We start from the raw sequence: 22,969 nt of genomic DNA, 5'->3' as shown, positions 1-22,969 counted from the left end.
CACAGCTACTAAGTGGTAGAGCCAGGATCTAGATCCAGCTCTGCCTGGGTCCAGCTTACGTTCTCAATCACTCCCCTCATCAGACCTAATCCTTTCAATGAGCCAAAGACCCAATGTGGCCTTGGCCTTTGGTAGAAGACTTCATGCAACACAGGCCTGTCACATATTTTCAGAACTAGAGAAAGCATGACTCCTGTTCCTTTCTATTGTATTTTTTTTCTGATGTTAAGGTAAAAAGCAGAGTTAGTTTTCATTTCTTTTTGTAAAACTCCCCCATATGTTTCTTGCTTGTGGCTGAGAAGAATGCAGGTGTTTGGGTCACATGCAAGCTCTAGATTGGGAAAAAGGAAACCATCTAGTGGCCCTTCTTGGCCACCATCCAACCATGGTTTGCACCAAATAGTGGTGCAGGTGATAATTCTTCCATGGTGTCTGATTTCTCAACTTCACCTAACATTCACCCTGCCTTCTTGGCCACCCCACTTGCCCAGCACTACCATGCATGGCTGATAAGACATGCCCCTTATCCCATGGTTCCCACTCATCCTAGAGCTGACTTACCTGGAAACCAACCTCATCCTCTATAGGCAGACCTGTTTAGTGTCCTCTCCAGATCCACACCAGTTTGCTTAAGAAAAGCCTTGAGTTTTCCTTTAGTTCATTAATATATTCAGTCAATACGCTTATCCAAGATCTACTATATTCAAGGCACTGTGCTAGGCCCTGCTGTTTATATACAAATGGAGGAGAAATGGTCTCTGTCTCCACAATGCTAAGAGAAGAGAAGAGATGGTCTGAAACAGTGAAACCTCAAGGGTTAAGCAGTGTTAGAGATGTATATGCACACGCGGAAGGTTCCAAGGACGGAGATATTGTATCTGTCTGAGAAAGGCTTTGTGGGAGAGAGGCACTCAGGTTGGCCCTGAAAATTGAATGAAGTTTGCACACGAGGAAAGAAAGATGAGCATCTTAGACAAAGACACTGTGAGTGAAAACGCAGAGGTGTGGCACGCAGGGCATCTATGAAAAATGGAGTGGTTCAGTCTTGCCAAAGCACAGAACTGGTGAAGAGCTTTCAGGTCCTGCCCTCGGACTGAGGAGGAAGGAAGAAATACACAGATGAAAGCAAGGACCGGGCACCCTGGGGGCCAGAGACGTGTCATTTGGCCAAGATGCTGTTTGAAATATTTGAGCCAATTTCCAAAATCAGGTATCACATAAAAATCCAGATTTCTTTTTTTTTTATCATTTAAATTTTATTTATTTTTTACACAGCAGGTTCTTATTAGCTATCTATTTTATACGTATTAGTGTATATATATGTCAATCCCAATCTCCCAATTCATCCCACTACCACCCCATCCCCGCTCCAAATTTCCCCCTTGGTGTCCATACGTTTCTTCTCTACATCTGTGTCTCTATTTCTGCCCTGCAAACCAGTTCATCTGTACCATTTTTCTAGGTTCCACATATATGCATTAATATACGATATTTGTTTTTCTCTTTCTGACTTACTTCACTCTGTATGACAGTCTCTAGATCCATCCACATCTCTCCAAATGACCCAATTTCGTTCCTTTTTATGGCTGAGTAATATTCCATTGTATGTATGTGCCACATCTTCTTTATCCATTCGTCTGTCGATGGGCATTTAGGTTGCTTCCATGACCTGGCTATTGTAAATAGTGCTGCAGTGAACATTGGGGTGCATGTGTCTTTTTGAATTATGGTTTTCTCTGGGTATATGCCCAGTAGTGGGATTGCTGGGTCATATGGTAATTCTATTTTTAGTTTTTTAAGGAACTCGCCCCCCCTCTGACTTCTCATGAAAATTGGAAAGACCTGGCAACACAGGGAGTATTTTTTCAGGATGGTGGTTGGCTGGAGCTGAGGACTGGCTGCCACCTTTCAAAAGAGTATGAATTCTGTGTCCCCACCACAGGATCCCGGCTTATCTCTCCCTTCACCCAGCCTGCTCAGCCCACAGGCATCTAAGCATAAAGCCCTGGCTCTGCTACAGGTGCGAACTCAAGCCAACTGAATGTGGAGACACGAATGACAGACCTCAGGGCTCTGTCCCAGCCCACTGACTCTCACACCTGGTGGTTTTCAATGTTCCCTAGCCCTCGCTGCTACCCCGGACACAGACTCCCCTTTCAAATATCAGCATGCTCGGCTCTCAAAATTATGAGACGCGGAAGTCTTAATAACATTTCTAAAAAGCTCGTGCTGCCCAGAATCTGAGGCTCAAAATGGTGTGAATCAGAGTGTGGGCTGGGGTAAGTCATGTATGTTTGCTTGTTTTTTTCTACAAGCGGAATTAGTAGAGAGCTAACATGACCCCAATCTCCAGGCTTTAGATCCTCCCCTGCTGGGGTTCGGCCTCTGAGATTTATTCCATGGACTCTTCCCTTTCTAAACGTCTCTAGTCTGCCCTTCTCTGCTTCATAGCTCTTCTCAAAGTGTCCACCTTCAGACTTTTCCATTAGTTGACAAGAACAGTATACTAACGTCCAAGGAAGGTTGGATTCCTCATCTGGACAGAAAATCCATATTTGGAAAATGCAAATCCTCTGCAGGGGAGCCAGGAAAGTAGTCGGTCATAGAGCCCTGGGGAGCCCACGGTTCAGCCCCCTTTGTGGCAACGCTAAAGAACTAAGAGGTCAGTTTGGTAATTCCTAAGGCTAAGCCCTTATAACTATAAATAAATACGCAGAATGAAAGGAATGCAGGAAAGAAAAACAAATGGAGGGAAAAAGGAAATGAAAAACCTGACTTGATTTCATTGAGAAAATTAGTTTTTAAGATGCCCTTTGTGTAGCAATTACATCAGTGCCTTGCTGTGCAAATGCCCAGGAGATTTCTTCCCAAATGTACAATCCCCTTAGCTAGACCTTGGTGTTCCTCATAGGCTGAGGTTCAGTAATCCTGGGAAAGTAGCAAGGTTTTTGTGTACTATGTCAAGCAGGAAGAAAAGGCCTTATGAACCACAAAACTGGATACTTTGTAAGGTACAGAACAGTCAGCACTTTCCTCTGAGGAGAGAACACACAATTGGCATGAAAGTGACCCAAGCCATGGGGTGAGGAGGAGAAGGTCCAAAAGTAGAGGACGTCCAGCTCCTTGTTGTCTCAGGCGTCACAAAGGGGCTCGCTCTGTGCCCTGCCTGTGTCTGACCAGACGCACAACCCCGGTCCCATTTCCATGACATTCGTGGACCGGTGGGAATTGGATAGTAACATCAGGATGCTGGCGTCGGGGAAGGTTGTATTTTGTTGGCTTTTTCCCCCTGTGGTTTTTCACCATCTGTTTCTTTTAATGCATAAACAAGGAAAATGACTGGTTTGGAATGCAAAGTTTTTAAAAAACCAGATGACCACAGGCATCCTCTAAATGAGAAGGAGAGAGCACGCGGGGGGTTCTGTGACATTTGTCAGGAAGTGAGACCTTAAATACTGGGAAGCATTAATGCTCCCTGCCAGGGACGATCTGCAAAGGCAAGGCAGAGCCTCACTGGCGACCCGCCTTCCTGAGGTTGTCCCTTACGTTTACATGTCACCAAGCGCTATTTTCAGATACTAGCACCACCCCATCTATCTCCCAGCCCCGCTCCCTTTTTTAAACTAAAGATGAAACCCGTCTGCTGGCCTTCAGCATTACCAGCCTTGGTTTTCCATTAGCGTTATTACTAACTTGGCAACCTTGGATAGAATCCACTCTTAGAAACTTGTAGACTGAACAAAAGCGGCGCTGTGAGCAGGTTCTATTAAACAGCCAAAACAGAGAGCTATAAATAGAGGAGCTGATGAGATTGACCAAGAGAAGATAACTTCATTTCTCTCCTGGATAATAGTGAGTGAAGAAAAAAATTATATAAGGGCACTGGGAACACAGTGTATCTTTCTTGAGCGAAGAGCATCCTGCTTTAAAAAGGAAGATTTGCTCTGCACAGTACAGTAGCCGCTTTGTAAAGTGGTTCTGTATGTTGCATGCCAACAAACCTTAAAGCAAGAGATTCCTTTTTGAAAACAGAGGCAGTGGAGAGATTGGATGGGATGGTGGCTGCATGCTAATCTTTTACCTTCATGGCAAGAGGTAATCAGCTACAAGCACCAGGGATTTAAAAGCAAATTGATCCCGGGCATTTAGAGCCCCCAGGGAGAAGGGCATTGTGCATTCGGCTGAGTTCCACCCATTTCGGGGTAAGATGTATATGAGCATTTTTCGCATAGTTTTGCAGGCAGCCTGACGCCAGAGTTTTCACATTAGAGAAAGGATAAAAGATGATGGTTTCTTAGGGAACAACAAACTCTTCCTAATTTGCAGTGTCTGTTCTCGCAAATGTCATTAGCAATACTTAGGTGGGTGCTGTTAGCATTCGGGGGACAGGGGTTAGGCAGAAACAAGACCCTAGTCGTTTAGAAGCTTTGGGGGGATTAAATATATTTTCAGAGGAGTTTAAGTTCCAGTCGTTTCTCTACCTGTGCTTAGGACAGAATGAAGTGTGTAGATATGAAAATGCGAGCCTGTCGGGTGAGATTTGTGTCATTGACATTGGTTCCAGATGCTCGAGCTGCGATGAGTGTACTTTACTTTTGACATCACTTGGACGTAGGTACCGTCTGGATGTTTGCTTCCCCGGTGGAAATGGGAAAATGATTAGACCTCAACTCTCTTCCTGGTCGGCTCCCAGACTCAGTATTTCATGTGTTTCATTCGTTAAAATGAAAGCTCCTGGAGGCTTCTAAGGGCAGCGCTGTGTGAGCCTTAGCTTCATAAAAGTACTCTAGTGGCCTATGGAATTTTAGTTATAATCATAATAACGTCAGATGAAGAGGCTTCCTGGGGAAGGTATGAGAGGAATTTTAAGTGGCTGAACTCTATTTACAAATAGTTTCAGAGCCTTTTTTTTTTTTTAAATGCTGTGCTTTTGATGCTCCAAAGGGTTGATCTAGGACTTTCATAATTCAAACATGATTCTCCTTTCAAGTACCTTTTGGGAATGGAGACTTTATCTGACTAACTTTGAGGTGATTTTGTTACCATGAGGAATGGGGACAGAGATATTTCAGGGGATGGTTCTTCGCTGGGATTCAAGAGGGATTTAAAAGTTTACCGGCCTGGTGTCTCCTTCCTTTTGTCTCTTCCCTCTTTCTTTGTGTGTGTGTGTGTTTTGTTTTTTTTCTTTCTTTCTTTCTTTTTAGTCGGGTGAAAGATGAGGGTGGAGTGTCTCATCAGGAGGCTGGGAGGTGCCCTCAGGACTCGGCTTGGAATTTTACCCCTGTGTCTTCCTGCCACAGGTGATCACGCCGATGAGGACAGGCCATGGCTACGTGTACGAGTACCCATCCAGATACCAAAAGGACGTCTACGATGTTCCTCCTTCCCAGACCGCTCACGGGGTGCGTACCAGAAATGTGGTCACTGGGGGAGAGGGCAGCTTTCCTTCAGGGCTACAGAGGAAAGGGAAGTTCACAAAATATGTACATGTCCTGTGACGCTTTATTTAGGTTGTCTATCCAGGGGCCATTTTAGCCAATGTTATTTAAGTTATGTTTTCTGGATTTGCTTTATTAGGAAATCGAGGCTTTGATCTAACAAAGCTTTTATTGCTTATCAGTTTATCAGGCAGCGTAAAATTGAAGCTACAATTTAAAGTACAGTGTAGACAGTTCACCTAAGATCATTTTTATATTCAATCTAAGTCAAAGAATACAAAATTGAAAAAGAAAAATTCCATCAACACTTTATTACATAGAATTCAGCCGAAGGGCAAGGGAACACACAACCTGGTAAATAAATCCGTCATTAGAAGCTTAGTACATAAAAAATGACAAGCGTAAGACATTTCCGTGCTGGGTAACTCTGGTGGGGTGTTTCTCTTCAGGTGTACGACATCCCACCGTCATCTGTGAAAGGCCCCGTGTTCTCAGTTCCAGTGGGAGAGATAAAACCTCAAGGGGTCTATGACATCCCTCCTACCAAAGGGGTAAGTGAGCTACTACAGAGCAGCAAAAAACGTGTGTGTGTGTGTGTGTGTGTGTGTGTGTGTGTACTGGGATAAACACACCAAAGAGGAGAAGCTGGCCTTTGTAAGAGAGTACAGGGAGGGAAGAGAAGAGGGGAGGGAGGAAGAAACGGCAATAAAGATAATTCTAGGAATTCCATATTTAGGGGCCCCCACTAAAAAAATGGGGAGTCAGTAAGGAGAGCCAATAAGAAGGTAATCAATTCCATTTGGCAAGCAACTCCTGTATCCCATATAGCTCATGTTTATATAGGGTGTCACAGCTTACTCAGGCCGTATATATATGGGTTAACGCATTGGACTCATTCTGCCCAGGAAGTACAGTTATCCTGATTCTACAGATGAGGGAACTGTGTCTCAGAACATTGAAGCAGCTTACTGGGCAGCACACAGCTGACAGGTCCGGGAGAGACCCTAGGCCTCCCGACGCCTGGCCCGGGCTGTTAAGGCATCATCTGCCCTCCCGGCCTGCAGCACTGAGGAAGGAGACCCAGGAGGTGGTCAGCAATGTGGGCCCAGGAGAGCAGCGCAGGCAGGAGGGGTCCACGCAAGGAGGTGTGGAGGCCAGGGAAGGATGCACTTGTCAAAGGGCGGGGGAGGTGAGGGCAGGGCCGGGCCTTGGGAGACACTTAGGGGTGGACGGTGAGTGAGGGGGAGGCAGCACCTGGCCCTCATCCTGATGTACCGCTCAGTTTCCGCACCGTCACATGAGCCAACTGAGCAAGTAACAGCTTCGCTCTCCACTTGCTTTTCAGGGATACGCCATTCCACCCTCTGCCTGCAGAGATGAGGCCGGGCTTAGGGAGAAGGAGTACGACTTCCCCTCTCCCATGAGACACGCCGGCCGGCCCGACGGCAGACCCGAGGGCGTTTATGACATCCCCCCAGCCGGCACCAAGCCCCTGGGGAAGGATCTTCACGCTAAATGTAACGGCGACGCTGCAGGGGCAGCGGAGCTGGCGCCGCGGAGGCACCAGAGCGTTTCCCTGAGCCACCCGGCCCCGCAGCTGGGCCAGCCCGGGGGCTCCCAGAACGACGCCTACGATGTCCCCCGGGGGGTCCAGTTTCTGGCACCGCCAGCAGAAACCAGCGAGAAAGCAAACCTCGAGGAAAGGGACGGGGTTTACGACGTGCCGCTGCACAGCCCGCCGGACGCCAAAGGCCCCCCGGACGTGGTGGACGGCATCAACCGGCTGTCCTTCTCCAGCACCGGCAGCACCCGGAGCACCATGTCCACGTCCTCCACCACCTCCAAGGACTCTGCGCTGTCCGCCTCGCCGGCCCAGGACAAAAGGCTCTTCCTGGACCCAGACACGGCCATCGAGAGGCTCCACCGGCTGCAGCAGGCCCTGGAGACGGGCGTCTCGGGCCTGAGGGCGCTGGTCACCACCGACTGGCGGGGCTGCGGGTACATGGAGCGGCACGTCAACGAGGTGCGCGCCGCCGTCGACAGCGTGGAGCTGGCCCTGCGGGACTACGTGCACTTCGCCAGGGGCGCCGCGGCCAACGCCTCCCGCCTGCCGGAGCCGCTGCTCCACCACAAGGTGAGGCGGGAGCTCCAGCGGCTGGAGGACTCCCACCAGATCCTGAGCCAGACCAGCCACGACTTAAACGAGTGCAGCTGGTCCCTGAACGTGCTGGCCGTCAACAAGCCCCAGAACAAATGGGATGACCTGGACCGGTTCGTGATGGTGGCAAAGACGGTGCCAGACGATGCCAAGCAGCTGACCACGACCATCAACACCAACGCGGAGGCCCTCTTCAAGCCGGGCCCTGGCAGCTCGCATGGGAAGGGCGGGCCTGAGAGCACCACGAACTCCGCCGAGTGCCCACACGCCGGCTCCCAGGTACAGCTGCTGCGTCCCGGGGACCACAAGGCTCCAGCCCTCAACAAGCCGCTGCCCCCAAGCCTGGGCAAGGACCAGCCCCCTGACTGTAGTAGCAGTGACGGCTCTGAACGGAGCTGGATGGATGATTACGACTACGTCCACCTCCAGGTAAAGAACCGGACTCCTAAGGCACCTACATTCACACGCAGGGGCCTGGGGCTCATGCCTGTAAGGCTGGTAGCTAGACTACCAGAGCGGAGACCAAGATTAATGTTCGGAAACATGATGAATGGTTCACAAATTGGAGGCAATGTTGTCCGGTAGGAAGAATACTGGCCTGAGAGTCCTGAGTCCTCTAGACTTTTCCGTGACACTGTGTCACCAACTTATGTAACCTCATCTCATTGCCTCATTTGCAAAATGAATGAAGCACAGGCTTGGATTAGATCTGATGGATATGCCTCAGGCAAGCAGGAGGAGATCCCCCAAGTAGGTTAGTGGGCCCGCAAATAAACATACCAGCTCCACTTCTGTTTGCATTTCATGATATGGTTCTGCACGATACTTTATTTGAAAAAAAAAGTAGGGTGAGGGGTGTTTCACGGTTAAGGAAAAAGATTTGAAAACCTCTGAATTTCTAAGGTCCCTTCAGCTCTATCCGGTGTATGTGTATGTGTGTAGAATTACTCACAGAGAAACTTAGCCCCACCATAGGCTTAGCTTGAAGAGCCCTGGGCATTTGCCAGTTGACCTAGAACTTAACGGCGTATGGAAATCGGGCCATCACAGTCTGCGTCCTACAGGTGGAAACTCCACCAGGTTGACTCTGGATCCTGACAGCTTTCCCCTTCCCTTCGGGGGATTAAAACATCCTACAAGATCCATTATTTAGAATTTGCTTTACTATCTTATTCTGCCCTTCTTTACATTTGACTGACAGCGCGAAGTATCCTGAGGATTATTACACACAGTTCCTTTGCGTACAACTGGGGAGGGGAGAGCAGAGCCACACCTTGTGCTGAAGAAAAGTATGGGGAGAGAGTAGACCGAGGCATTAAACATCTACCTGGCTGGTTGTCCAACTCTGCCTCTTGGGAAATGCTAATTTGGTGTAGAGCTGTAGATGATTGAAAGAAACTAGAAATACAGTGTGGGCCATGTTTAGACCCACGTTAAGAGGTTAATGGGTTTGCATATAATCTATTAGAAAAGAGCCCTGAGAAAAAGTACCGCTTAAGGGGGTTTGAAGGGGACCATGGTTAGCCCTCCAAAAATGGTGAAGTGGAGCGGAGAGCATGGCACCCCACATGCAAATGGGTTTTAGTTTTCATTTCTCATCTACACAGTGACTCTGGAAGTCTGGCCGAGAACCCCTGCCTGGGGTTCACAGGGCCTAACTGGGCCTGCGGGAAATTGCCAAGGCAGTGGAAAATGGAAGAGTATTTACGTGTTTGTCAACGAAATTGTTAGCATAAGTGAATCATAGTGGTGACGTCATGTTTTCTTTATGTTGAAAAATAATAGGGTAAGGAGGAGTTTGAGAGGCAACAGAAGGAGCTCCTGGAAAAAGAAAATATCATCAAACAGAACAAGATGCAGCTGGAACATCATCAGGTACATTCAATCAGAACAAAAACTACTTGGTATTGAAAAGATTTCCCACTTAGTAAGGAAAGTATAACTTCAGAAGGTCATGGTTTTGATCCTCCCAGTACACTTTGGCATAAACAAGCTCCAAGGCACATAATAGGGTATAAGAACAAAGAGAAGGTCTGTGGCCTTAGTAATCTAGCTGGGTGTACCTGGTCCAAATAGCAGTTTTTCCAGGCTAAGCCTGTACATCTAACCTATTAAGACTATTGGGTTAAGGCGGTTGGTCTCAAGGAGCAAGACCCTCTCAAGCTGGCCCCAGCAAACGTGTTTTATAGTAAAGCCATAATAGGGGAATTCAAGAACAGAAAATGAAGATTTAGCCATGTCTTAAAGAACTAGGACTGTCAATTTCCTCTCCTTCTTGTACTAACTTTGTGTCTCTCTAAATTGACTTCCTTGGCCTCTATTTTCTGGCAGTTTCCTCTGATCATCTACTCATTTGGCTCCCCTGTAACTTTACTGAACCCACAGCTGGACACTCAGAGCCTTTCCTATATATAGTTTTTCATCTCAGCTTCCTCGCTAATAGTCAGTCCCTTCTGTGGTTTATCAAATTCCTTAAAAAAGAGTCTGGGCCATTATCTATCTATCTATCTATCTCCCCTCTGTCTCTCTGTCTCTATCATCTCTATCTCTATCTCTCCCCTATTACCCAAGCCTATGGCTTGGCTGTTCTTGGTCCAATCTAAGGGGAGGAGGGCAGGATCCAGTGTTTTCAAAATATATCCAAGTCCGTTTACTAAGGGCTTTGGGCAAGGCAGTTTCATTCAAAAGTTGGGCATGAGTGGGGCAAATAATAATGGGTATTGCTAATACAAGGGCACAAAAATAACGAGAAATGGATCGAGGATTTATAGGCCTTTTAGGATGAACTGAAATGGCGTGTAGGGACATGAAATGGCGCACTGAACTCAGGAAACCAGAGTTCTGATCTATGCTTTCTGGCCAACCAATCATATGACCTCAGGCAAGTCACTTAACCTCCCTGAACTTCGATTATTTCTCTATAAAATGAGAAAGTCCCTCTCCCCTCTGACCTAATGAGATGATATATTGATGAACATACTTGGAAAAGCATAAGCTGAATATCTTGAAGCATCGCCCTGTATCTGTTTATGTTTGCTTTGGCATTTGGCCAAGTAAGACTGCAGGGCTTTGGGGAACTTGTTGAAATCACAGTAATTCCTAAGAAGAAAACAGGGTCTACAGAAAAGGAAAGCTCGCCGTGCACTTCTCAGGGGAGAAGCTGCGTGAGGTTGACCCTGCTCAGACTCAGCCCTATTTCAGGGCAGAAGACTGAGTCCTAAACTCCGGTCACAGATAGATAGTCCTTGCCTGTAAAAGAGAGCCTCTCCTGACACTTGGTGCAATAGCTGGAAATTATTATCATTGCAGTTCAAATAATACACCAGCTGGGGGCAGTGAGGAGAGAAGGGAGAAAGCTAACACTGAGTCTGACCTTGTGTAAGTCCCCTTCCTTTCGACCGCTCTGGGGGTCTAAGTGTTATGATGCACAGCCTGCATTCAGATTCCCTTAGAGAAGTTCTCCTCCACAGTGCACGTGTATTTATATGCAGTGGTCTACCCTGTAGTGCTGGATAATAACGTTTATAAATCTGGACAGAAAGAGTAGGAGAAATAGAAAAGGGTCATGGATTGTCATTTATCTAAGTGCCTTGAAGGGACAAAGTCAAGGCTTTCCCCCAGAAGGAGCAAACTGTCAGTGACTGACTTGACAAAGAGATCCCTACGTTTGCTTTTCCCTGACCACCACTCAACATTTAATAAACATTTACCTAGTCTCCATTATACCAAACACTATTCTAAGCACTTTGCAAATATTAACTCATTTAACCTTCGTAAAGGTGTAGGTAACAGAGCTGGGTTTAAACCCTATGCTGCCTTCCAGCCTTAGGACAGAAGAGACCAATCGTGTCCCATCACAGGAGTCAGAGCTGGAGGATTCCTTAGGGATCCTCTTTGTCAGCCTCTACATTTCACAACTTAGGAAAGCCAGGCAACTGGACGAGTCTTGGCATCTAATAAGCACCTCACACTGGGATGAAGATCCCCGCGTTTTAACTGCAAGCCCTGGTTAATTTCCATTTCGGCGCACCGCCTCATCCTTAACAAACTCGGCTTTTTCCTTCCCTGCAGCTGAGTCAGTTCCAGTTGCTGGAACAAGAAATCACAAAGCCCGTGGAGAACGACATCTCCAAGTGGAAGCCCTCCCAGAGCCTCCCAAGCACCAGCAGCGGCGCGGGCGCTCAGGACAGGCAGCTGCTGTGCTTCTACTACGACCAGTGTGAGACCCATTACATCTCCCTCCTCAACGCCATCGACGCTCTCTTCAGCTGCCTCAGCTCGGCCCAGCCCCCGCGGATCTTCGTGGCGCACAGCAAGTTCGTCATCCTCAGCGCCCACAAACTGGTGTTCATCGGAGACACGCTGACGAGGCAGGTGGCCGCCCAGGACGTTCGCAACAAAGTGATGAACTCCAGCAACCAGCTCTGCGAGCAGCTCAAGACTATAGTTCTGGCGACCAAGACGGCCGCGCTCCATTACCCCAGCACCTCCGCGCTGCAGGAGATGGTCCACCAGGTGACGGACCTGTCCAGGAACGCGCAGCTCTTCAAGCGCTCTCTGCTGGAGATGGCGACATTCTGAGAAGAAGACCAGCAAAAGAGGGACCGACTTGGATTACTGAGGAAAACTGGAAATACTCTCTGGTTTTTGTAAATCTTATCTATTTTTGTAGATATTTTATATGAAAATGAAATATTTTAACATTTGATGGGTTAGACGACATTCAGAAATTCAGGGAACTCTAGGGGAACTTTTTTTTTCCTGCGTGGTTCTTGTGTACACACCTGAGCATCTAAGACGTAAACTGTACAGAATCCTGTCCGTGTGTGTGTGTATGACTCTGTGTTCATGTTCGTTCGTAGGTGTTTGTCTGATACATTCCATTGAAAACCATGAACTAAGAAGCACCTTAGTAAGCACCTCCTAATGCTGCATTTGTTTTTTTAGAAAACATACCAGCTGGTTGTAATATTGCTCTACATATACTAGCGATTATTCTGAGTCTGTCACTCCCAAGTCTGGGAAGCATAGTGTATTTGCAGGTGTGCACCTTCCAATAAGGAGGCACGCTATGCCTTGTTTTTGTTTTTGAAACCCCTTCCAAAACTGGCTGTCTTGGGCACATTATTGCTAGATGCCTCACTTCTGGTTGAAAAAGCCCTCTTAGAGAGAAAGTTTCAGAAAGTATATGTTAATGCAAACTCTGACATGTTAGGTGCTGGAGGAGTGACACGTGTACTTAGGGGCCATGTCCCCACTTAGGGTTGTTTCAGCACGGAGAGGATGTGTTTCTGCAGGGCTTTTGGATTATTGGCATTTATGAGTGACTTGGCCATGTGATTTTCCAAAGGATGTTTTTAGATTTGCAAAAAATATATTATTTGCAGCAGGAATTCATAAAGACACATCAGACTATGATCATCCACAAAAGGAAGGATGGTCCCATCTGCCAGTTGTAAGTAGGGGCCTTTCTGACTCTCAACATTCCCTTAGGTGCTACTACCCCATTACCTGAGGGAAACTGGCCAGTTCCTTGATCACCTAAACATTAGAGCCACCAGGCCACATCCCACTCTAAGAGAATCCGATGCTTGATCCTGTACCCTCCCTAAAACACGCACATGCAGACCCGGCACTCAGAGCAGCTGTATGGAGCCCATCTAGGCGTTTCAGCTCTGTCTGGCCAATGACCCTTGCACACCGCCCACCACCGTCTCCCAGCTCGGCACAGCAGCCGTCCATTCCATAGTCTGTCCTCTCATCCCTGCTGGGGGTGGCACAGCACAAACACACCACAAGCCATCAGATTCATCACACTTCTTACCCGGGGGGTAAATGTAGTCACATATTACCAAGTCAAGAAGAAAATTACCATTTATCAGTCCAGTTTTTATTTAATGATGCTATTCCAGCCGATTGGAAAACGTTTTGGTTTGCAATATATGCCTTGACTTAATTGAGCTTGCTTGTTTTAAACAACCAAATCATTGGAACAGGAAAGGATTTAGGAGAGAAGGATGCATGATCTAAGTGGGATACAAAATAATCAGTGAAACTTACCCTAGAAGGTGCTTTTCAGAACCACCGCTCTTGTAGTTCTTGACGTTCTGCTCTGCCAGAAGAAGCTGTATTGTTACAAGAAAGAGTGTGCGAAGGAAGAAGCAGGTTGCTGAAAAATCAACGAAGAAGAGGTTGAAAAGTGTCCTTGTAGATTTCATTATATAATGTGCGTTTCTAGGAGATGACAGACTTGAGCAAAGTGGTGACATTTCATGTTTTCCAAACCAAAATGTTCAATCTGTATCACTCTCTTTCCCACATTGTATATACAGGCTATCTTTAAATCATTAAAATTTTAGATGTCTGTTTTCATAGGCATTGGGTTTTCTTTTTCTCTGTTTCTTTCCTTGTCTCAAAATTAAATATTAGCTTATTTTGGCACTCCTAATATAGAAAGTTAAATTATGGTGATTTTATCAATATTATAGATCTGGATTTTTGAGTAAAATTGAGTGCTATTTTTTCATTTTGCATCATGTCATTCTGCATCATTTAAAGAAAATTCTGGAATTTGTGAACATTACCAAACCCAAATATCTGGAACTAAGCTGCTCTTCACCAGAAAGCCTATATATTTAAATGATGGGTGGAATGATTTCTGCTATCATAATATGGATGTTACTATTCACATGGTTTTAGAATCAAAGGGAATTGCTCGATTCATTCTGGAATGGACATCAAGAAATATTTAAAAGAAAACTATATTTGATGAAAATAAGAGATTCGTAACCACATAAATTATTTTTAATGCTTGGCCCACTCTTTCACTCTGGTATCCTACTGAGAGTTACAGATAAAGTATCTGAATATACCTTGCATATACCTTTTTCCCACATCTATATACATTTTCAAAGAAAGTGTCAAGGCACTTCTTGGGAAATGGAAAGTCTTTTGAAAAAAATGGCACTAGAACAACTAGATCTCTCCATGGAAAAAAAATGAATATTTACCTTACATCGTACAAAAAAATTAACTCACATGGATCATAGCCCTAAACATGAAACTTAAAACTCTCATACTTCTAGAAGAAAACAGGAGAAAAATCTTTGTGATCTTAGGAAGACAAGGGTTCCTTAGGTAGAACAAAAAAGCATAAATAATAAAAAAAATTGATAAATTGGACTTCATCAAAATTTAAAACTTTTCTAAGAAGACCACTAAGAAAACAAAAAGTTAACCAACAAACCAGGAGAAAATATTTGTACCACATACTTCAGCCAAGGACATGTATCAGAACAAGGAGAAAAATAACTAGATTTTTTTAATATAAATTTATTTATTTATTTTTGCCTGCGTTGGGTCTTCGTTGCTGCATGGGCTTCTCATTGCAGCGGCTTCTCTTGTTGTGGAGCACGGGCTCTAGGCGCGTGGGCTCAGTAGTTGTGCCTCGCAGGCTCTAGAGCACAGGTTCAGTAGTTGTAACTCACAGGCTTAGTTGCTCCGCAGCATGTGGGATCTTCCCAGACCAGGGCTCGAACCCATGTCCCCTGCATTGGCAGGTGGATTCTTAACCACTGTGCCACCAGGGAAGTCCCAATAACTAAATTTTTTAACTGGGCAAAAATTTTGAACAGAAACCTCACAAAAGAAAACATGTGAGGGGACTTCCCTGGTGGTGCAGTGGATAAGAGTCCACCTGCTAATGCAGGGATCATGGGTTCAATCCCTGGTCCGGGAAGATCCCACATGCCGTGGAACAACTAAGCCCGTGTGCCACAACTACTGAGCCTGCGCTCTGGAGCCCGCGCGCCTGGAGCCTGTGCTCCACAACAGGAGAGGCCACCGTAAGGAGAACCCTGTGCACCGCAACAAAGAGTGGGCCCCACTTGCCACAACTACAGAGGGCCCATGTGCAGCAATGAAGACCCGACGCAACCAAAATAAATAAATAAATAAATAAAATTGATTCTTTAAAAAAATAAGAATCATTAAAGTTAAAAAGGTAAGCCATACCAACTGTTGATGAGAACGGGGAGCAAACAGAGCTCTCATACACTGCTGGGGAGAATGCAAAACAGTACAAACACTTTGGAAAATAGGTTGGCAGTTTTAAAAAAGAAATTAAATGTATGCCTACCATAGGACCTAGGAATTCATCTCCTAGGTATTTACCCAAGAGAAATAAAAGCATATGTCCATATAAGACTTGTATAAGAATGTTTATAGCAGCTCTATTTGTAAGAGCCAAAAGCTAGAAACAACCCAAATGTCTATGTGAATGAATAACCACTGTTACATGTTCACACAATGGAATACTATCCAGAAACAAAAAGGGAAAAAAAAAGTGAAACAAAAAACAACATGAATGAACCTCAAAATCATGATGTGTACAAGAAGCTAGACAAAAAAGAGGACATATAGTATGTTCCATTTATACAGAATTCTAGAAAATGCAAACCACAGTGACAGAAAGCAGGTCAGTGGTTGCCAGGGAAGAGGAGTGGGGGGAGGAGTACATTACCAAGGAGCTCAGGAAAACTTTGGGGAATGATGAAAATGCCCATTTTCTTGATCGTGGTGATGGCTTCACGGGTATATGCATGTCAAAACTCATCAAATTGTACACTTGAAATGCATACAGTTTATTCTTTGTCGATTATTATTTTTTTACGTAAATGGTCTGAACAGGACAATTAAAAGTCAGAGATTCTCAGACTGGATTTTTTTTTAAAAGCAAGATTAAATTATATGCTATTTAAAAGATGCCCAATTTAAGTAAAAATAGACAGATAAGTTAAAAGCAAAGAGAGAGAAATATACCACGCACATTCTAATTTTTAAAAAGAAAAGCTGGAGTGACTATATCAGCTGACAAAGTAGAATTCAGAACTTGGACAAAGAGGGGCACATCGTCGTGAAAGGGTCAGTTCATAAAGAAGACAAAACATTCTTAAATTCGAATGTACCTAGTCACAAGGTTCAAAATATTATGAAGCAAAAACTGATAGAACTGAAAGGAGAAACGGAAAATCTGTAATTACAAGTGGAGATTTAGATACTATCTCTCAGTACTTAATAGAACAAGTAAACAAAAAATGGTAATAATTGGTAATAATTGGAGTTCTCTGGAACTCCCCTACATTGCTGGTAGGAAGGTAAAATGGTACAACCATTTTGGAAGACAGTTTGGCAATTTCTTATAAAGTTAAGTATACACTTAGCATATAGCCCAGCAATTCCAAAGGTATTTAGGCAAGAGAAATGAAAATGTACGTCCATTAACAACAAGGACCTACTGCATAGCACAGGGAGCTATATTCAATATCTTGTAATAACCTGAAAAGAATCTGAAAAAGAATATATATATATATAACTGAATCGCTTTGCTGTACACCTGAAACTAACACAACATTGTAAATCAACTATACTTCAATTAAAAAAATTTTTTTTAATAAAATATATGTCTACAAAACTAACTGCTTTATTTAGCATAGTCCCAAATGGCATCAGCAGGTGAGTGGATAAATTAATTGTGGTCTCTTCATACAATGGAATACTCTTCCGCACTAAAAAGGAGGGAACTAGTTACATATGTAACAGCATGAATGGATCAACCTTACAAACATTATGCTGAGAAGAAGCCAGGTAAATAAAGAGTATGTATATATGAAGCTCTAGAAAACACAAATCTAATGTGTAGTAACAAATCAAATCAGTGATTTCCTGAAATCAGAATTGGGAATTAGGAATTATCTGGAAAAGAACACAAAGGAACTTTTGGGTGTGATGGATATGTTTTATCTCAGTGCGATATGTATGTTTTGTCTCAGTGTGTGTGTGTGTGTGTGTGTGTGTGTGTGTATTTGTGATTTTCACTGTCCGATACAGTAGGCAATAATCACATGTGGCTATTAAGCTTTTGAAATGTGATGAGTGCAACTGAGGAACTGTTTTTAATTTTAGTTAATTTTAATTTAAATAGCCACATGTGGTGAGTGGCCACTGTTTTGGAACTATGTCTATATCTAGATTCCTAAGGTAATTGTGTGAATGCAAATATTTGCATAATGTACACTTAAAGTGGGTGCATTGTATTGTATGTGAGTCATACCTCAATAAAGTTGATTTTTAAAAGACGTAAAAATATTTCCCAACTCTAATGTTCCATTGTTTTCAAATCAATATTAATATTGATATTAATAATATTGACATTTTTTCAAATCAGTTATTATCATCCACCAACTCACAGAAACCCTTGAGGGCCCATAGAGAAAGATCCAATCAGAAAGTTCAGCTTTCTCAAGAGTCCATCCTGGGCTAGGTCATGACCCACCCGAGAGACAAACACGGTTTTCTCCGCCCCTAGTCAGTAAAAGTTGATCTGGGCTTCAGATGTTTCCCCATAAACCACATCTACATTCTTCATAGTGTTTGAGGAATTATGACAAAAGAAATGTTGCTCTTCACCAGAGGACATGAAAAACAAGGATTCGTTTATTCATTGAAAGTTTCCTGCTTGGCTGGACAGAGTTGGCAAATCCGTCCCGTCCGTCAATAAGCGGCAGCTGCCCCAGCCCCAGGAGCCACCAGCCTCACAGCCTGCGCCTCTCCTCAGCATCGTGCTGTGCACCAAAGGGCAGGAAAGAAGGGGGAGCCCTGCTCTCTGCTTTTCTTCGTTTGGGACCAAAAGTAAACATGCCTCTTAAACAACTCAAGTCAGGTGATGGACACATGCCCAACTGAAAGCTTCAGGAAAAGACTTAGGAGTACAGCGAGAGAGAAAAATCAAAGTGATCTAGGCTGCGTAGAAAGCACACACCAAGGGCGGGGAGCCTGGCTGAGGCTGGCCGTCGGGAAGGAGCAGGGCAGAGGTGGGCAGGGGGCCTGCGGGACCGCCTGGGGCTCCACCGCACAGGGACGGGGGCTTTGCGCGGGGCACCTCCAGAGGACTGCTGAGCTCACAATAGGCGGATACCACATCCTTTCACACAAGAGAAAGGAGAAGTAGCAGGAGAAGGGGTCAAGAGGAGACAAAAGAGATGAGAAAGACAATGAAGACTGTGGACGGATGGAAGGAGGAGAATGGAGAGAGGAGGGGAGACTAGGGGCAGCAAGAGGGGTGGGGAGAGGCAAAGAGTCGAGAAAGACTCTACTCAGTACTCTGTAATGACCCACGGGAAAAGAATCTGAAAGAGTGGATATATGTGTGTGCATAACTGAATCACTTTGCTGCACGCCCGAAACGAACATAACATTGTAAATCAACTGTACTCCAATATAAAATAAAAATTCAATTAAAAAAAAGTGTCAGTGGAACAAACATCAGCTTCAAGAGATGCATATTCTAAAGCAATATTTTAGGCTCTTTGATAGTCCAGGTTCTCAAGATATTTTGAAAAATAAATTGTTGGCGGATATGCTGTCGTCATTTTGGAAAATACCACAGAGTACGTGGTAATACACGGGAGTAGAGTAAAGCCTCGATGGAATCTCGCAATAGAGAAACCTGTCTTGTCTACTGTCTCCCAAAACTTTTTTGACCCTAAGATCTGCTTTCTCTCTTAACACTTATGAAAACCTGGTCGAGGACATTCAGATAGTTCGTCTTTGTTTTCCTCCCCTCTCAAAAGGCCGAGGCCTGCTAACAAGACTCGCAGAGTCAGTGTCGGTCTCGCCCCTACTCGTCAAAGTCAAGACCTCCCCCGATGATAGCGCTTTAGAACCAGCAGGCTAAGAGGCAGCATCTTGACCTCTGCCACCTATAGCCCTGAACTTACACACGGCACCTAGAGAAACACACAAACACACTTCATTGTTTCCTCAATCCGTTTCTCATCATCTGAATGTCCCAGAATAAAAAAGGAGAAAGTAAATCAATGATTCATTTGGATGAACTTCCCCCAGATAATCAACTCCTTTGGATGAGTTTTTTTGGTTTTTTGGTTTTTTTGTAGAAATGCTTTGTGAAGGTCCATCTTATATAAGGAGTTTAAAAATACGGTAAAAGTACTTTTCAGATGGAAAACAAAAAAGTGAAAGAAAAATAAAATACATACAGATGGGAAGAGAAATCCAGTCAGAGATTAAGAGGTGCTTAATACATGGGAAAGCTTCCTGAAAAGTGGTCAGTAATGATACAGACAAATACCTACTTTGTCCTGAAAGTAGCACTCGGAAGTGTGGAAAGTGAGGAGGAGCCTTGTAGATCCTAACAGCTCAGTTTGGAAACTCGTTTGTCGGTCCTGGGAGACAGGGCAAAGGTAGCCTGAATTCAGGAAGAGGAGTGGATGCCGAAGTGGACAGACTCCAGGTGCGCAGGAGGGGAGTCAACATGATCGGTAAAGAATTGGACGTGGCGTCTGATGGAGACGGAGCCAGGCTGAGGGTTCCTGGCGCGGGCATCTCGATGGATGTGGATCCATTGTGACGCCAAGGAAGCGCCAAGGTCTCGACATCTCCATGGAACCAGCCTGTGTGAACTACACACTTACTGCACCATCCCCGCCGGGCACTGGATGCGGGGCTTCGTAAAGGACAAGAACAAAGGAGCAACGCCAGCCAAGAAACCCCAAACTGTACCGGGAGGAGGGCTACGTTAAGCTCACCTTACTTCTTCCCGGGTCCCGAACAAGTAGGCACAGATTTATTTTGCGGCTGAAAAAAAAAAGAAAGAAAAACAACCTTGAAAGTGTTTTAATGAGTAGAAGCCAACGTGCAGGGAAGAAACCTCTAAAAAGGGGCAACTGAAAACACCGAGCACTGACTTTTATCTCAGTGTTGACTATTACCCTGGCCTCTAAAACAAATTCCTCTGCAGCGGGGGCAGGGGGGCGGGGGAGAGCTGCAGAGGAAGAACCCGTAGCTCTCACAACATGATCTAAGGCATCTCCCAACAACTATAATTAAGAACACTGAGTAAACAGAAAGGGCACCTTATTTTGTCTCCTCACAGACAATTTTCCAGGGAGACAAGAGTCAGCAAGAAATGATGTTAAATGAAAACATACCCATAATTTTCTCTGGCCAGCCCATCGGTCAGGACACCATCAGACACCAGACACCACCCAGCCCTCCCCAGCGTTTCATCCAAAAGCCATTTATGAGTCTCCTTTATGACCCAGAGAGCATAACGGGGGTTTTTCAGAACTGCCTGGGCCCTTTGTGACCTAAATCCCTATTAAAGAAGTTGAATTCTCTAAGGAGGATGGTTGTGAAGGGGACATTTTAGACATCTGTAGGAGAAGCTGCATATTCCTGGGTCTTGCCCGAGGTCGAAACACCAAGACAAAGGAGTGTGCAGGTGTATTTTTACGAGGATGTAAAAATGTAAATGGACAACGTAGCTAAGGTTGCCCTTGCCCTTGGGCAATTATTCCTACCTATTTGTCTAGACATCCAGTCAACACTGGAAAAGGCCTAAGATTTGATGAAAGAAGGTTATCGTTGAATAATGGGTACCCCTATCTTGTTTGCAAAAGGAAAATCGATAAACAAGAAAACAAAAGAAGTGCAAGGAGCATTAAGAAGAGGGCCTGTCGGGGCCTGCTGTGCGGAGGAAAGTTTTCTAGAGAAAAGTTACCCAAAAGGAGTGGACACGTGAGGGTCCCAGGCCGCTGCCCTTGTTGGAAGGGGCCCTCCAAGAGTCCTTTATTTCCCCGCAGGGGCAAATGGCCAGCCCCCCGTCACTCCAGGTAACAACGTCTTAATCTGGGCACCACCTAGCATGGTTTTGAAGCTTTTAAGTGTCCAGCATTTTGCGGATCTAAAGCAGAGTTCACTTGGGACCCCTCGGATGGTCTCACACATCACCCCCTTGTGGGCCGGTGGGGAAACAAAAGCCCTAGGAGGACAATTTGGTTTTTCTGCCAGATTCCACCACCAACCTGCCTGTGAAATGGGGATACTAAGCCAACGTTGCTCAGTGTTGTGAACGTAAACTTTTAAAATAATTCCTGAGTGCTCTACAAACACGCAGCAGTACTATGACTTCTTTGTCTGCACATCTCCCCGTTCTATTGTACGTTTCAGACCTTAGGGTTTCTTGAGTTCATCTTCTCCATCTCATGGCCTGGTTCACACGAGGAGCCCAATTCATGTTTGCTGACTGACTAACTGACCAAATGAATGAATCTAACTCCCCAGATACCCCCCACTAATCCCACATTGGAGGAGCCCTTTGAAACAAAAGGACTTTGCAGGATCCTTAAAGATAATAAACACTGAAATCTCTCCAAAGGGCAGGATTGCAAGTGTCCATAAGTTACTGTTGTATTGTCTCACATTATATAAGTACTTTCCCATCACTTACTTTAGTGCCTTTTTTTGTTGCCGTTGGATGTCTGTGATTTCTCCGTTGCAAGTTCCTGAGGTTGGAGACTGCGTTTCATAGCTCCCCGTGGGCCCAGCTCCAGTGCACTCCCTTGCAAAGCTGGTGTCACCAGACCTAACCAAACCCTCAGTCCCTGGATTGCGAACCCATGGTTTTGGATAACTGCGATGTTACCTCACCCCATGTGCTCTCTCAAGACGGCTCAACATTTTTGTTACTTCCCCATCCTGATACTCAGATCTTTAGCACATCCCAGCATTTATGGACCTTTCAACTATGGCACCTACAAGTAAAAATCAATTACAGAGAAAATCAACAAAAGGCTAAGTGGAAGAAAAGCTTTATTACCAGTAAGCAAATTACAGGCAGATGTATTCACATTTAAGCATTGGGGAGTGTTCTGTTTCTCCTGAGTAACAGATAAGTTTTTCTCATGGAAATGAGATTTTTTGTAACTAACTGATGTTTTCCTTTTTGCCTTTACTACCAAGAAGGTCGAAGACAAACGCAGTAGCCAGTAACCTAAGGCTTGACTATCTGGGTTCTAAATTTTCTCTTCATCTAATCCTTTCTACTTAAATTATTCCCTGTCCTCTCTTTTTAGCCACTGTCTCTAATATTACACGGGTTCATGTGAAATATTTTGAGCATGTAAGAGCTTGAATGCTTATGGGGTGTGTACCAAAGCATAGATTCTGCTTCTCCTTCTGTGAGGTCAAGATGTTCCCCAGTAAGATGGACAGGGCCAGTCCTACTGGGCTTGTAGCCAGTTCTCTCCTACAGAAGCCCACTGCCGGGGGGCTGGCTGGGCAAGTTCTTCTATTGGCTATTTCTCACACCCCAAATCTATCTTTCATTGCAACTTCTCCCAGGCTTGGGTATGAACCCCGACTGGATGTCCATTTCTCCTACTGTCAGTCTCCCCTCAGGGAACTAAAGCCCTTTCCTGAAATCTGGTCTCAGACACTTATTAATATATTTGACCCTTAAATGTAGCTTTAAGGGTTAGAACCCATTCCTGTTTCTTTCAGGAGGCACGCCGGC

At 45.0% G+C, this 22,969-nt stretch overlaps 1 protein-coding gene across 3 annotated transcripts in view; it reads left to right on the top strand.

Annotated features, from left to right (window-relative positions):
- The window catches only part of NEDD9 (neural precursor cell expressed, developmentally down-regulated 9), a 296,941-nt gene extending 282,970 nt beyond the window's left edge, over window positions 1–13,971 (top strand). For all 3 annotated transcript variants that reach the window (XM_036868228.1, XM_036868227.1, XM_036868226.1), the window contains 5 exons: window positions 5,301–5,402; window positions 5,888–5,989; window positions 6,784–8,025; window positions 9,382–9,471; window positions 11,668–13,971. In XM_036868228.1, coding sequence (XP_036724123.1) covers window positions 5,301–5,402; window positions 5,888–5,989; window positions 6,784–8,025; window positions 9,382–9,471; window positions 11,668–12,177 — 2,046 coding nt within the window. In that variant the 3' untranslated portion in view covers window positions 12,178–13,971. The remainder of the gene's footprint in view (window positions 1–5,300; window positions 5,403–5,887; window positions 5,990–6,783; window positions 8,026–9,381; window positions 9,472–11,667) is intronic.
- The last annotated feature ends 8,998 nt before the right edge of the window (window positions 13,972–22,969 follow it).

Source organism: Balaenoptera musculus, chromosome 11, assembly GCF_009873245.2.
Source record: "Balaenoptera musculus isolate JJ_BM4_2016_0621 chromosome 11, mBalMus1.pri.v3, whole genome shotgun sequence".
Classification (NCBI taxonomy): Eukaryota; Metazoa; Chordata; class Mammalia; order Artiodactyla; family Balaenopteridae; genus Balaenoptera; species Balaenoptera musculus.
The sequence above is the reverse complement of the archived record's forward strand: the minus strand, read 5'-3'. Positions and strand labels throughout refer to the sequence as shown.